Raw genomic sequence first — 12,091 nt, 5'->3', positions numbered from 1 at the left:
ACCCTCCTGCAGAGAACTTTTGAGAAGGCATAGATAAGAGCCACACTAGATAGGCAGAAGAGGATAGACTGCAGTCTACACTGTTAGAAGGAAGTCCCTAATCAACGAGATCATAGATCTATTTGAGTATGTACAATGGCTACCACACAATAATGAGGGCTGATATTTGGTGCTATATAGAGCATGTTATATGCATGATCTTATTTGATTCTTACAACTCCATGAATCAGTAATGACAGATAGCAGTGTCCCTATTTAACAGATAGCTCCAAGTGCTTGGCCAGTCTCCCCTTAAAACTCTCCAGGAATGACGAACTCATTATATTCTAAGGCAGAATATTCACTTTTTGATTGCTATATATAATTTTTTCTTTATAATGATCTAAAATGTACCTTTCCACAGTTTCCACCAGTGATCCTACTTTTCCCCTCTAAAGCCAAGAAAGAAAGAAAAAATCAAATCTCTCTTCTACATGAAAGATCTTTAAAAACTTGAAGATAGAAATCATATCTCCCTTAATTCTTATCTTTACCAGGCCAAAACAATCACTTCAACAGAGTTTCAAAGAGCATGAACTCTACCACATCTATAGGGTTGAGTAGTCAGGGCTTTGCATGAGTACATGGAAAGTTCAAGGGTTTGTTCCTTTAGCAGTAGAGAAACAACTGAACTTTGCACGTACTTATCAAAAATAATTGTTTGAAATATGAAATTTCCAGATGATGTACTTTCTCTTCCTGATGTTAAATCCTATGTGTGTTCTCCATCTGGGACAGGTCCTCCCTGCCAGCTCTTGGAGCCACAGGTGAGAGCTGGGTGGAAGGTAGACACCAAAAGTGGATAAGCAGCCTTCAAAAGGGTTTGGCAAGCCTTCACACCAGAGGTGCTATGTGGCTGGCACAAAGTAAGCACTTAATATACGCATGTTGACCTAATGCCTGCTTTGCCCTTCTAGCTCCTTATGGAACAATAACCTTTCCAGCAGAGTGTGTCCTAAAATCTCTCTCTCTGGGGAATTGATGGTCCAGTTCTCCATCTTTTCCCTCAAAAGAGCCAGATATGGCTCGAGAGCCATACGTTGCCAACCTTTGTCCCACATCAAATCAAGCCTAAGAATTTCCTACTCCCAGAGACCAAGGTTCTCAACTCCCTTAGAGCTATCCAGTCAATGTGGACACAAGTACCCCAACTTTGCCCAATAGAAACAAACTAAGTTACCTCACCCCAGGCAACCACTCTATAAAAGATTGCCCCCTTCTCCACCCAGATGGGAGATCCCTAGCCATCTACTGATTGAGGGCTCCCCTTTGCTCTCCTTTCTTCCCTGGACCACCTCCTTTCCCACAATAAAACTCTGTTGCATTACTCAACTCTCTGTCTCATTTGCTTCGGATTAGATCCCCTGCCAGCCACGTCTGACAGTATCTTAAGATAGAAAGGCATATAGTACAATAGAAAAAACACTTGCTCTGACATCAGAGGACCTGGTTTCAAATTCAGCTTTCATCATAATCTGTGTGGTCTCAGGAAAGTAATAACCTCTCTTAGCTCGGATTTATCGTCTAACAAATGAAGGAGTTAGACTAGACTAGATGGACACTAAGTCCCATCCAGTTCTAAATCAATACCATATAAATTAGTACAGAAATCATTAGAAATTTAAAACTAAGCCATTCTAATAGTAAATGAGTTTTATTGACAACTTAAAGAAAACAGCAAGGAAAATAGGGTGAGTAAGATGGGAAATGGAAGCTAGTTTTTGTTCTTTTTAAGAAATGTTAAAGTTTGAAAAGCTTTGGGAAGGACATCTTATATGCTGAGTCTTCAGAGGCTTCTTTATGCTACCATTATGTCACCACACAGGCCGATGCTCACTTCCCAGACACCGATATCCCAGCAGGTGCCACCAAAGAAAAAGAAGCCTCGCCCTGCAGAGAAAGGAATAGTTAAGCCAGCATCAATGTCACTAACAGGACTGTTTCTTTTGGAATATCATATAATAGGCTAAAGCCACCTTTTCTCTGGGCTTGGTAAAAAGTTAGATACATGAGAATCAGGAGGTCAATTGAATTTTCTGGAAGTTTGCCACAAGAAGCAGAAGCCACCCAGTCCTAAATGGATTCTGCCTCAGGGAATTGACTTGGGACAGGTGATATATTTCTTCTTGAAAAGGGCAAAGCTTCAGGGCAGTCCTCTTAATCCTTGTAAGTTATGGAGGGAAGGAGGAGGTTCTAGAGCGACCTTCTGACTGCCTGTTGTCTACCTCAACGCTATTTCTATCCCTTTAACTCTGCTCTCTGTGCCTATCTTTGACCATGTTACCCAGTTCTTTTTTCTTTCCCTCCTCTCACTGGACAGTCTCACCTAATCCCCACAAGTTATGATCCTAATTATATCATATCAGAGGTCATTTGTACTATTTAAAGATATTTTCTTAATATGCAGAAATTTGTTAGAAGATTCATAAATAAAAAATGCACATTAATGACCAAATTAGGAGGCAGAATGATTCATTCATTTACTCATGCATGCAAATATATAGCATTGTCTTATGCCTTGAGGCAGAGGAATGAACTGGATGATTCAGTCAGTATTGACTGATTCCTTTAGAATTCATTCCCTTCAGTGCCAATGACAAAATCTCTCTCTTTAAGCCTCTAGGCCTGCCCTTTTTTCTCTCTCTCTCTCTCAGCAGATATTCTATATTACAGAAAAATCCCTGGTCATCTGAGATGAGGAGAGGCCAGGCTAGAGGCTTCAAAAGAGAAATTTTGTCATAGGCTAAAGAATGGAGTGGATGATTCAGTTGTTCAGTCACTCAGTACTGACTGATTCTTCAGACTTATCCACATTTTCACTCATGCTCTTCCCTTGTTGTCTCTGAAAACAACATAACCCTTTCTGTCTAAGACTATGTGTTCTACCTGTGCCCTCTATCCAATCCCCCATTCCCTCCTTTTCTCAGTACTTCATTCTTTCAATTATCATCATCCTCTCCCATTCTCTCTCTCTGTCTCTCTGTCTGTCTGTCTGTCTCTCTGCCTCTCTGTCTCTGTCTCTCTGTCTCTGTCCCCTTCTCTTGAAAGAGAAATTTTTTGGCCGCAGAGGGCACAACCAGGTACAATAGGTAAGTATTTCACAAAGGCAATTTTAGTCCTGTTATCAACAATACTTTTCTAATGATTATATATATATATATATATGTATATATATATATATANCCAGAGGGCACAACCAGGTACAATATGTAAGTATTTCACAAAGGCAATTTTAGTCCTGTTATCAGCAATATTTTTCTAATGATTAGAGGAATATATATATATATATATATGGAATGGGCTGCCTTTGAAGTTACTAGGTTCCCCTTCCTTAGAGATCTTCAAAGGTATGAAATTGATTTTTAGGTAGAGGCCATGGAGGAGGAGGGAGGAATATAGATCGATGATCCCTGAGCTCCCTTTCAACTCTGAAATTCTGTGATGCTGTGATTCTCCTATCTACAAATAAGCTGAAGTCTTTGCTATCCTTTAAAAAAACAAACACAAAGGGAAAAAAAACAACAAAGAAAAGCCATTTCCTTTCCATTCATCTCTTTTCCTTTAGCTACCCTTCTTTCTTCTCCTTTTCAGTAGAAAACTTCTTAAGTAGCCCATGATCACCATCCATTTCCTTAGGCTCATTCACTTGTCAGGCTCTTGGGATCTGCCTCCTACTTCTACATCTGTCTTGAAACTCTTACTTCCAATATCACAAATGTCTTCCTGTTTGTTCTCAGTCTCCATAATACCTGACTCCCAAGGAGAATTGACACTGCTGACCACCTCCCTCCTAATGGATATTTTCTGATCCTTTGGCTTCTATGGTAACACAGATTTCTGGTTCTCCCATCTCTCTGACTACTATCTCTTCCACTGACTTCCTTCTTCATTCCACACCTGTAACACAGGCATCACCCAAGGTTGAGCCCCTCTTCTCTCAGCATACTCTCCTTAGATAATCACAATTGTTATCATGACTTTGACAATTATGCAAATCCTTCCCAAATCTATAACTCTAGCCCTGACCTTTGCTTAGTGTGAATTTCTGGTGTGTACCTGGATGTCTAATTGGCACCTTAAGCTCAAAATTTTTAAAACTGAATCTCTGTCTTTCTTCCTAAGCCTTCTCTTATTCCTGACTTCTTTATCTCTGTCAATGATTCAAGGATTCTCTCAGTAGCCAATGCTCATAAACTTATTAACATTTAATTCCTTCCTCTCACTCTTCCCACAATCCAAACTAGTTGTCCAGTCTGTTCAGCCTATCTAGAAAATCTCTTGCACTCATCATTTCCATACCACAACCACTGCTACTATTCTAGTCCAGGTAAAGGAACCTCTTAAATGAGCTCTTTTAAATGCCTCCTAACTGGTCTCCCTATGTGTACTCTCTCAATCTCCTTATTTAGTTCACTCACCACCAAAAGAGTTCTACTCATCTCACTCCCCTCTCCAAAAAGCTTTAATGGTTCCCCATTGACTTCGAATAAAATTCCAAAGCACTCGAGTCACATCCTGAGTTCTCCATAAGATACCATTCTAGGGATGGGGAAGCAAGCCCAGACTGTAATACTAGAAACCCAGCACTAAGCATAATCCCTGGCATACAGTAGGTACTTAATAAATGTTGATTGATTGACATCTATCTGTTTGTTAATAAACCTGAAGCAGACGTCATCCCAAAGAACTACTTGTTCCATAGCCCACCTTTAAAAAATTGAGCTTTACTCTATTAGCAACTCTAGCAAAAGAAATGTAGAAACATTGTATGTAGAGAACAGAAACCTCACTATAACATTCTTTATTGTGTCATAAAATCTGAATAATATTCAGTGGTCTTCAACATTATCCTTGAGGTTGGTTACACATTTTTGAAATAACCAGAGAACTTCTTTATAGCAATAATAACAATCCATGTACTCAAGGTATAAAGAGATATCCAAATATATCCATAATGTATACTTCAAGCTCTGAGATAGAAAAATAGCAAAGTTACAGATTAATGATATGGCTGGTTAGAGGCACCAGACACTCTGACTATGGCAACCACCCAGCTCAGGAACTCCTAATGGTTCTACCTGGCTTCTCTCCTTCACTCTTATAATCTATCTGTAACAGAACTATATCCATCAGTATAACTGGCATCTCTTCCTTCATTTAAACACCTCAGCTAACATAGCCTATGGCAGAAATTGTATTATAGCTGTACCATCCCAGCTGTTATCCTTCTGTCTGTAGAATTCCTAACCTTTTCTCCTGGGCTAATATTTGGTGCACAAATCTTTTCATAATCTAACTACAAACAACTTTGTGAGTCTTATTTTATTCTATTACTTTTTATGCTATTTGTAATCCAGCCACATTAATTTACTTATAGGTCCCCACACATAAACTTACCATATTTTCCTGACTTGGCTCACAGTTACCCACTTCTAGAATGCTTCTCATAATAGACTATTGACAACCTATTCATCCTTCAAAACCCAGGTCAAATGCCACCTTGAGGCTTCCCTTTATACTCCTAACTACAAGGAATCCCTTTCCTCTTTCTTAGAGCACTTTGTGCTCCACTTATGAAGTTACTATCTTCTAATGTGTTGTGCCTAAGGATATATCATCAGTCCTCCCTGACCCCTATTATATTTTGTCAGGAACTTTATAGAATATATGAAACCATGAGCAGAAACTGTTCAGTCACAATACAAAGGGCACAGAAGTAGATTTAAAATGTACATTGAATGAATCAGTGAGCATCTACCCTATAATTAGTATTATAACAAAGAAGTCTCTGCTGATGATTGCAAAGTCTAGCCATAGAATGACAGAAGAATTGGAATGGAATATCCATTTGGAAAGATACCCACCTTGAACCTCCTGAGCCTTATATGTAGGAAGTCCCCTGCACATGGTTTCAATAGGAGTTCCAAACTGGGCCAGGTCTTTTATTTCCTGAGGTTCAATCATATACCGCAGGCTTTTGGGGGAAGGTCCAGTATGTACATTTGGCTAAGGGGACAGTCAAACAGAGCAACTGATCAACAAACTAAGATAACCATTCAGTTATGAAGCATATTAGACCTAAAGGATGCAGCTAAGGCAGTCCTTTAGTGACACTTTTTATCTCTAAGAGCTTTCATCAATAAGAGAGGAATAAATGAATGAATTGAATATGCAACTAAAAAGAAACAAGAAAAACAATAAATCAAGACCACCACCAACTAAACACCAGAGTAGAAATTCTAAAAAATCAAATAAGAGCTTAAAAAAGTGAAAAAAAAGAATTGAACTGAAAAATAAAACCAGGAATTAGTTTTTTAAATCAAAATAGTTAACTGTTTTTGTTTTTTTAAGAGGAAAACCAAATTGTTCATATAAGAAAAAATTAAAGGAGCATCCACAACAATTGAAATGGAAATAAAGGAAGGTGTTCAGTCATTTCAGTCACATCCAACTCCTTGTGACCCCATTTGGGATTTTCTTTCCAAAGATAGTAGAATCATTTGCTGCCAGGAGCTCCTCAGAGAAACAGGGTCCTCATCAGGTTTCCATCAAGTCAATGCAGATGGCAGAGCCTTACACAGACCCTTGTTGTCTGAAAATCAGGCCACATGATGGATGGATAACCTAATCAGACTCTGCGTGACTCTTTTCTGACCAACACTTTTTATTATTAAAATTATTATAATCTATATTTTTAGAATAGCCCCAAGTCTAATAGAAATCCCTTCATAGATATCTTCTAACTGCTCTATAATAAACCAGCATTTGATAAGTTAATAGCTCCTACCCTTAGGGAAAAAAAGGAAAAAAAAACAAGACAGGAGAAGCTGTCTTTTTTGCTGTTTTAGAGCTTGAAGAATACAGCATGGCAAAACAAAAATACCTTTTTGCCTCAATCCTTTCTCACGCTGAATTTAACCCTATGAAACCAAAACATTCTCACATTTCACTACTTTCCCATGTTAGACTTGTCCCCCACATTTGAGAGTTCTCACACTTTTGAAATATGTCAAAGGTCTGTTATCAAAATAATAATTAGATAACCTAAGGTCTTGGTAGTCTTGAAATTTGTTTAGACTAAAATATAATCAATATGAGAAATTGAACTTTGCTTGCCAACTTTCCTGTAACCTTGGGTTCTTCTCTGTTTTGAATTTGAAATGTAAATTTTCCCAGCATTTGTGTGACTGTGAGAGAAAAGTATAAAAATAAAGATTCGCAGAAAGTCAGAGAGAACAGCTTCCAGAAATCCACTGTGTCTCTGACTCTCTCTTCCTCCATCTCATCTAAACCATCACATCTCTCAAGATAACTGGAAACTGCTGGCTGGCTTCCAGCAATTTGCCATTTCATTCTCCAGCTTATTTTACTGATGAAAAACTAAGGCAAACAAGGTTAAGTGACTTGCTCAGGTTCATATAGCTAGTAAGTGTCTGGGCCTATATTTGAACTCAGGAAGATGAGTCTTCAAGACTTTAGGCCTGACGTTCTATCCACTGTACCACCTAGCCACCCAAAGGAAACTACCAGAAGCTTTTTTGCCAATTTATATGCCAGAAAAAGTAATAACTTAGGTGAAACAGGTGAATATTTACAAGAATATAAAATAGTCAAATTAACAGAAGAAGAAGAAATAGTTTAGATCAGTGATGGGCAAACTACAGCCTGCTGGCCAGATGCAGCCCCCTGAAATGTTCTATCCCGCCATGTGACATTATTCCTAATCTGACGAATACAATGAGCAGGATACAATACAATGAAACTTCGAAAGAGTTGCCTTAGAAACAGACTGACAGATGAGCATTTCCTTTCCTTTGTCTCCCTCTTTAAAAAGTTTGCCCATCACTGGTTTAGATAACCCACTATCACAAAAAGAAATTGAACAAGCCATATATGAACTTCTAAAGGGGAAAAAAAAGCCTCTGGAACCAGATGAATTTATATATTAATTCAATCAAATATCGGGGAAGGGAGTCAATTCTAGCTCTGGGATTTTAGGTTACTCTGGCTGATCAATAGTTATAGAAGAAACAACCCTAAGAAGAGATCAGTAATATGTGGTATATAAGGAGTTGCCTTTCACCAAATAATGAGACCTCACTACTGCTATAACAAGTATCTGCTGGTTCTCCGTCTTCTGGAAACCCACCCAAAATGTTTACCACATGATATACCTAATAGGAAGAAGACCAAAGGCATCTCCTTTGACCCCCACTCAGACTTCTCTAACGGAACTCTGACTCACATTTACTGTCTCTTTCATATTGGAAAAAATATATTTTACCTTCTTTTCTTTTGCTCGTCTCTCAAGTTCCTGAATGCCAGGCACAACATCTTTGTTCAGCCTATGCACGATGCAGATTTTCTTGGCAAAGATCCTAGTTGCAGCAAAGCCCTGTAAAAAGAAAATAATAGCTAGACAGGTCTTTACTCTCTGGTGTGGTTCTTCCTTTTGGAAATCATTTCTACCAAAGTAGAAAGAGAATTGGCTATGGAATCAAGAAACCTGGGTTCTAACCTTGGCTGTTTTGGAAACATAGATAGAGCAGTAGATAGGGTATTGGACTTGGAGTCTAGAAGACTTTGGTTCAAATCCTGCCTCAGACAATTATTAGTCATGTGACCCTGATCAGATCTAATCACTATGTATATATACACACATATTTGTGTGTATACACATAGCTCTGGAGATTGATTATGAATATAAAATGTTTTTCAAATATTAAAGTGGTCTGTAGATGTTAGCTATTATCATTATGATCATCATTATCATTATTATTCTTGAGCTAGAAGTGACATTAAAGCTCATCTAAATCTAACTCCCCTGGTTTTATTTTTATTTGTTTATGAATGAGGAAATTAAGGTCTAATATTAGGAACAGGACTTGTCCAAAGTCACCCGAAGAAGGAGCAGAGCTAGAATTCAAGGCTAAATCTGACTCTAATTTTGGTGTTCTTCCTACTAGAGAGATGGGAATAAATATCCAAATGAGTCTCAGAGAATTTGACTTGACTAAAGGCCACACAACTAGTTGATGGAATGAGTAATCAGGACTAGATCCCAGGTTTTCTCATTTTAATCCTATCTATCTATGGATATCTATCACTATCACTTACACTATCACTCACTTTTCCATAATGCCCATGGGCTCCATGGTGATGTTTTTATTCCTAATCTTTGGAAGAGAAGAGCAGATAAGTAATGGACTCTTTTCCTTATTCTTTTTTGGCTGATGTCTCATCAGGTAAATCTTTCATTGTCACCTGGAGTCAGACAGACTCAGTCTATATCCTATATCAGACAATTAGCAATAATGTAGGGAAATCATTTAACTTCTCTGATTCTGTTTTCCCATTTGGTAGCATTTTGTAGTGTAAATAACACTCAGCATTTTTTAATTATCCAGAGTTCAAGTCTGGCTCTTCATGAACTAACTATGTGGCCTTAGAGAACCTAGTTTCTCTTTCTGGGTCTATTTCCTTCTTAGTAAAAGGAGATCCTTCTTTTCAACAACTTTAAAATTAGAATAATACTTGTGCCATATGCCTCTTGGTACTAGTGTGGATAAAGTGTTTTGTAAACCTTCAAGGTCTGTAGAAATGTGAGTGACTGGCCTGAAGAACTTTCTTCCTGAGAACATGCAGGCTACTTACATTGTTAAAATCCCAGATTGAATTCCAAGATCGATCCCATCCATCGTCATTATCAATATTGGCTACATTGTGATCATTGTTGATGCTCACTCTCTGTGTGCCTCCCTGGCTGTTGTTGTCATTGTCCACACTGATATTCTAATATTGAAAAAGAAATTCAGAATGCACATTACCTACATAGTCCCTTAAAAGTATTGTTAATGTTATTTTTTATTATAACTTGATAAACATTCAGAAACATGACCATTTCAATAATCAAAGAAAAACAAAAAAAGGATTATATATGAAATTGTAAGCTATCATCATATACAGTTTTTTAAAGTGTATATTAAATTTAATATATTAGTAACAAAATTAGCCTGTTTCTGGACACTATTTCTTAGGAGAGAATCAAACCAACAAATATTTTGGAATAAATGAACTCACAGTGTCAGCAGAAGTGGAACCAAGGAGGAGTCCGAGGAGCCCAATAAACACGATCTGAAATGACCAAGAAAAAGAGAGAATATAAATTCTCTTTTTGTCTCTGCCCTCTATCTCTCTTTGTCTCTGTATGTGTTCTGTCTCTTCTGTCTTTTTATTTCTATCTCTGCCAATCTCAGACTCTGAATCTGGATCTCTCTGACTGTCTCTTATCTCCATCTGCCTATCTTTATCTCTAACTGTGTCTGTCTCTCTCTGTCTTTCTCTGTCACTCTTGGTCTCATTGTCTAGATCTCTCTCTGTGGGGGCCTTCCCCTGCTGGATAGAACCAGTTTAGACTGTATTAAACTAGTTTAAACTATATTGAACTGGTTTTGAATGAGTTCTACCTAAGAATTCACAATTCTCCCTCCCTTAAGCCTTTGGTAGATTGTTTTAATGAGCTACTAGGGCCAATTTCACTCTTCTCAGGTAGGCAGGTTTTCTGTAAATAGGCATACATTCCATCTCTAGTATGTATGTATATATAGCCTTTCAGGATTGCCAACATCTTCCAGAACTGTTGCTTGGTTAATTAAGATCTTCAAGACCCCCGAGTCATTACTTTCACCTTATGACTTCTAACATCATTCCTTAGAGCAGTGATAGTAAACCTTTTAGAGACTGTCAGGTCCCACCCCCCCCTCAAAGTGCCAACTCCTGCCACCCCACCACCCTATTCTCCTTTATACCTCCTTACCCTAGACGAGGGAAGGAGGAAGAACTCCCATTGAGTTGCTGGGCAGAGAGGTGTGTGTAAATGGAATTAGCTCATCCTCATTCATTGTTAGACGCTAGCCATCAGAAATAATGTCATCCTACCCAACTTAGTGGGGAGGGGAAGATTAATTACCCACACATAACAATAAGTAACAAATCAAGAACAAGGGACTGCCCAAAGGGCAGTCCAAAACAGTGTTGAGGCTGCCATTTGTCCACTTGAAATTGAAGGAGGATGTAGGAAGTGACGAAAGCTGCTGTCTTTTAAATATGATGGTAACTTCCTGTGGAGGCAGTTGGCACTTTGAACTTGCTGTAGAAGGATCTCTGCTGAGACCTCAAGCGGCTTCCCTCTGAATTGTCATGTGGGTAAGTTAGGCTGACTTCCTTTCTCCTCCCTTGGCGTTTCTGGAGGATCTACCCTCAAGGAGGCTTCTCTTGCCTCTCTTATTGTCAAAGGCCTTGTGGCTAGTAGCCTTGTTTAATTAACCTCCATGCTCCTTTGCTGGAGCCTCTAAATTCTCATCCGGTCCGGACCTCTGGTCCGGGCCAGAGTTTCTCTCTCTCTATTTCCCTACCTTCAACCTTCCTAATTGTAAATAATCCATAAAAGCCATCCTAACTTGGGTCTATTTTAAATTTGGAATCAAGCTAATCAGATTCCTGGCAACCATACCTTAAATATCTAGTCTCTCCTCTTACAGGTGGGTGATAAGAGGTGCATTGAGGGGGAGGAGAGTGACCCAAGCACTCTGCTACCCCCTAGTTCTGCTCCCCTCCAGCTATGTGCCATGCTATAAGCTATGTTCCCCTCAAACCTAGCCCCTCTGCAATCCTACCACAGGAATCACCTTCACCACAGACTCAACAGGCTGCCATCTGTGCTGCACCATCATGTAGCATGTGAGCCTCCACCCCAATTTCCACCACCTTACCCTAGACAGAGAAGGGGGAAAGGCCTGCTGGGCAGACAGGCAGGTGAAGTAAGGAATGTCCTCAGTCACATGCAGAAGAGGAAGGGAACTGCTTTGCTCTGCATTCCTTGGGCTTTCTAGTAACAAACTCTGGCAGGCGACTGCAGTCATACCCACAGAGAAGGCTCTGCATGCCCTTTTTGGTATGTATGCCACAGGTTCTCCATCATGGCCCTAGAGTATGTATTTCACTTTGGTGGAAGATACATACTTTAGATATAGAAGTACATGCATATTATATT

General features: G+C 39.0%; 1 protein-coding gene across 1 annotated transcript; it reads right to left on the bottom strand.

The window, feature by feature from the left end:
- Positions 1–1,837: 1,837 nt before the first annotated feature.
- On the bottom strand, positions 1,838–11,768 carry GKN1 (gastrokine 1). Its single transcript, XM_044659551.1, has 6 exons — positions 11,715–11,768; positions 10,120–10,173; positions 9,694–9,831; positions 8,324–8,434; positions 5,904–6,045; positions 1,838–1,929 (listed from the first exon to the last, which is right to left on the bottom strand). Exons 1-6 carry the CDS (start codon positions 11,766–11,768, stop codon positions 1,838–1,840), a joined length of 591 nt encoding a protein of 196 aa, XP_044515486.1.
- Between the last annotated feature and the right edge of the window lie 323 nt (positions 11,769–12,091).

This window comes from Gracilinanus agilis, chromosome 2, assembly GCF_016433145.1.
Source record: "Gracilinanus agilis isolate LMUSP501 chromosome 2, AgileGrace, whole genome shotgun sequence".
NCBI lineage: Eukaryota > Metazoa > Chordata > Mammalia > Didelphimorphia > Didelphidae > Gracilinanus > Gracilinanus agilis.
The sequence above is the reverse complement of the archived record's forward strand: the minus strand, read 5'-3'. Positions and strand labels throughout refer to the sequence as shown.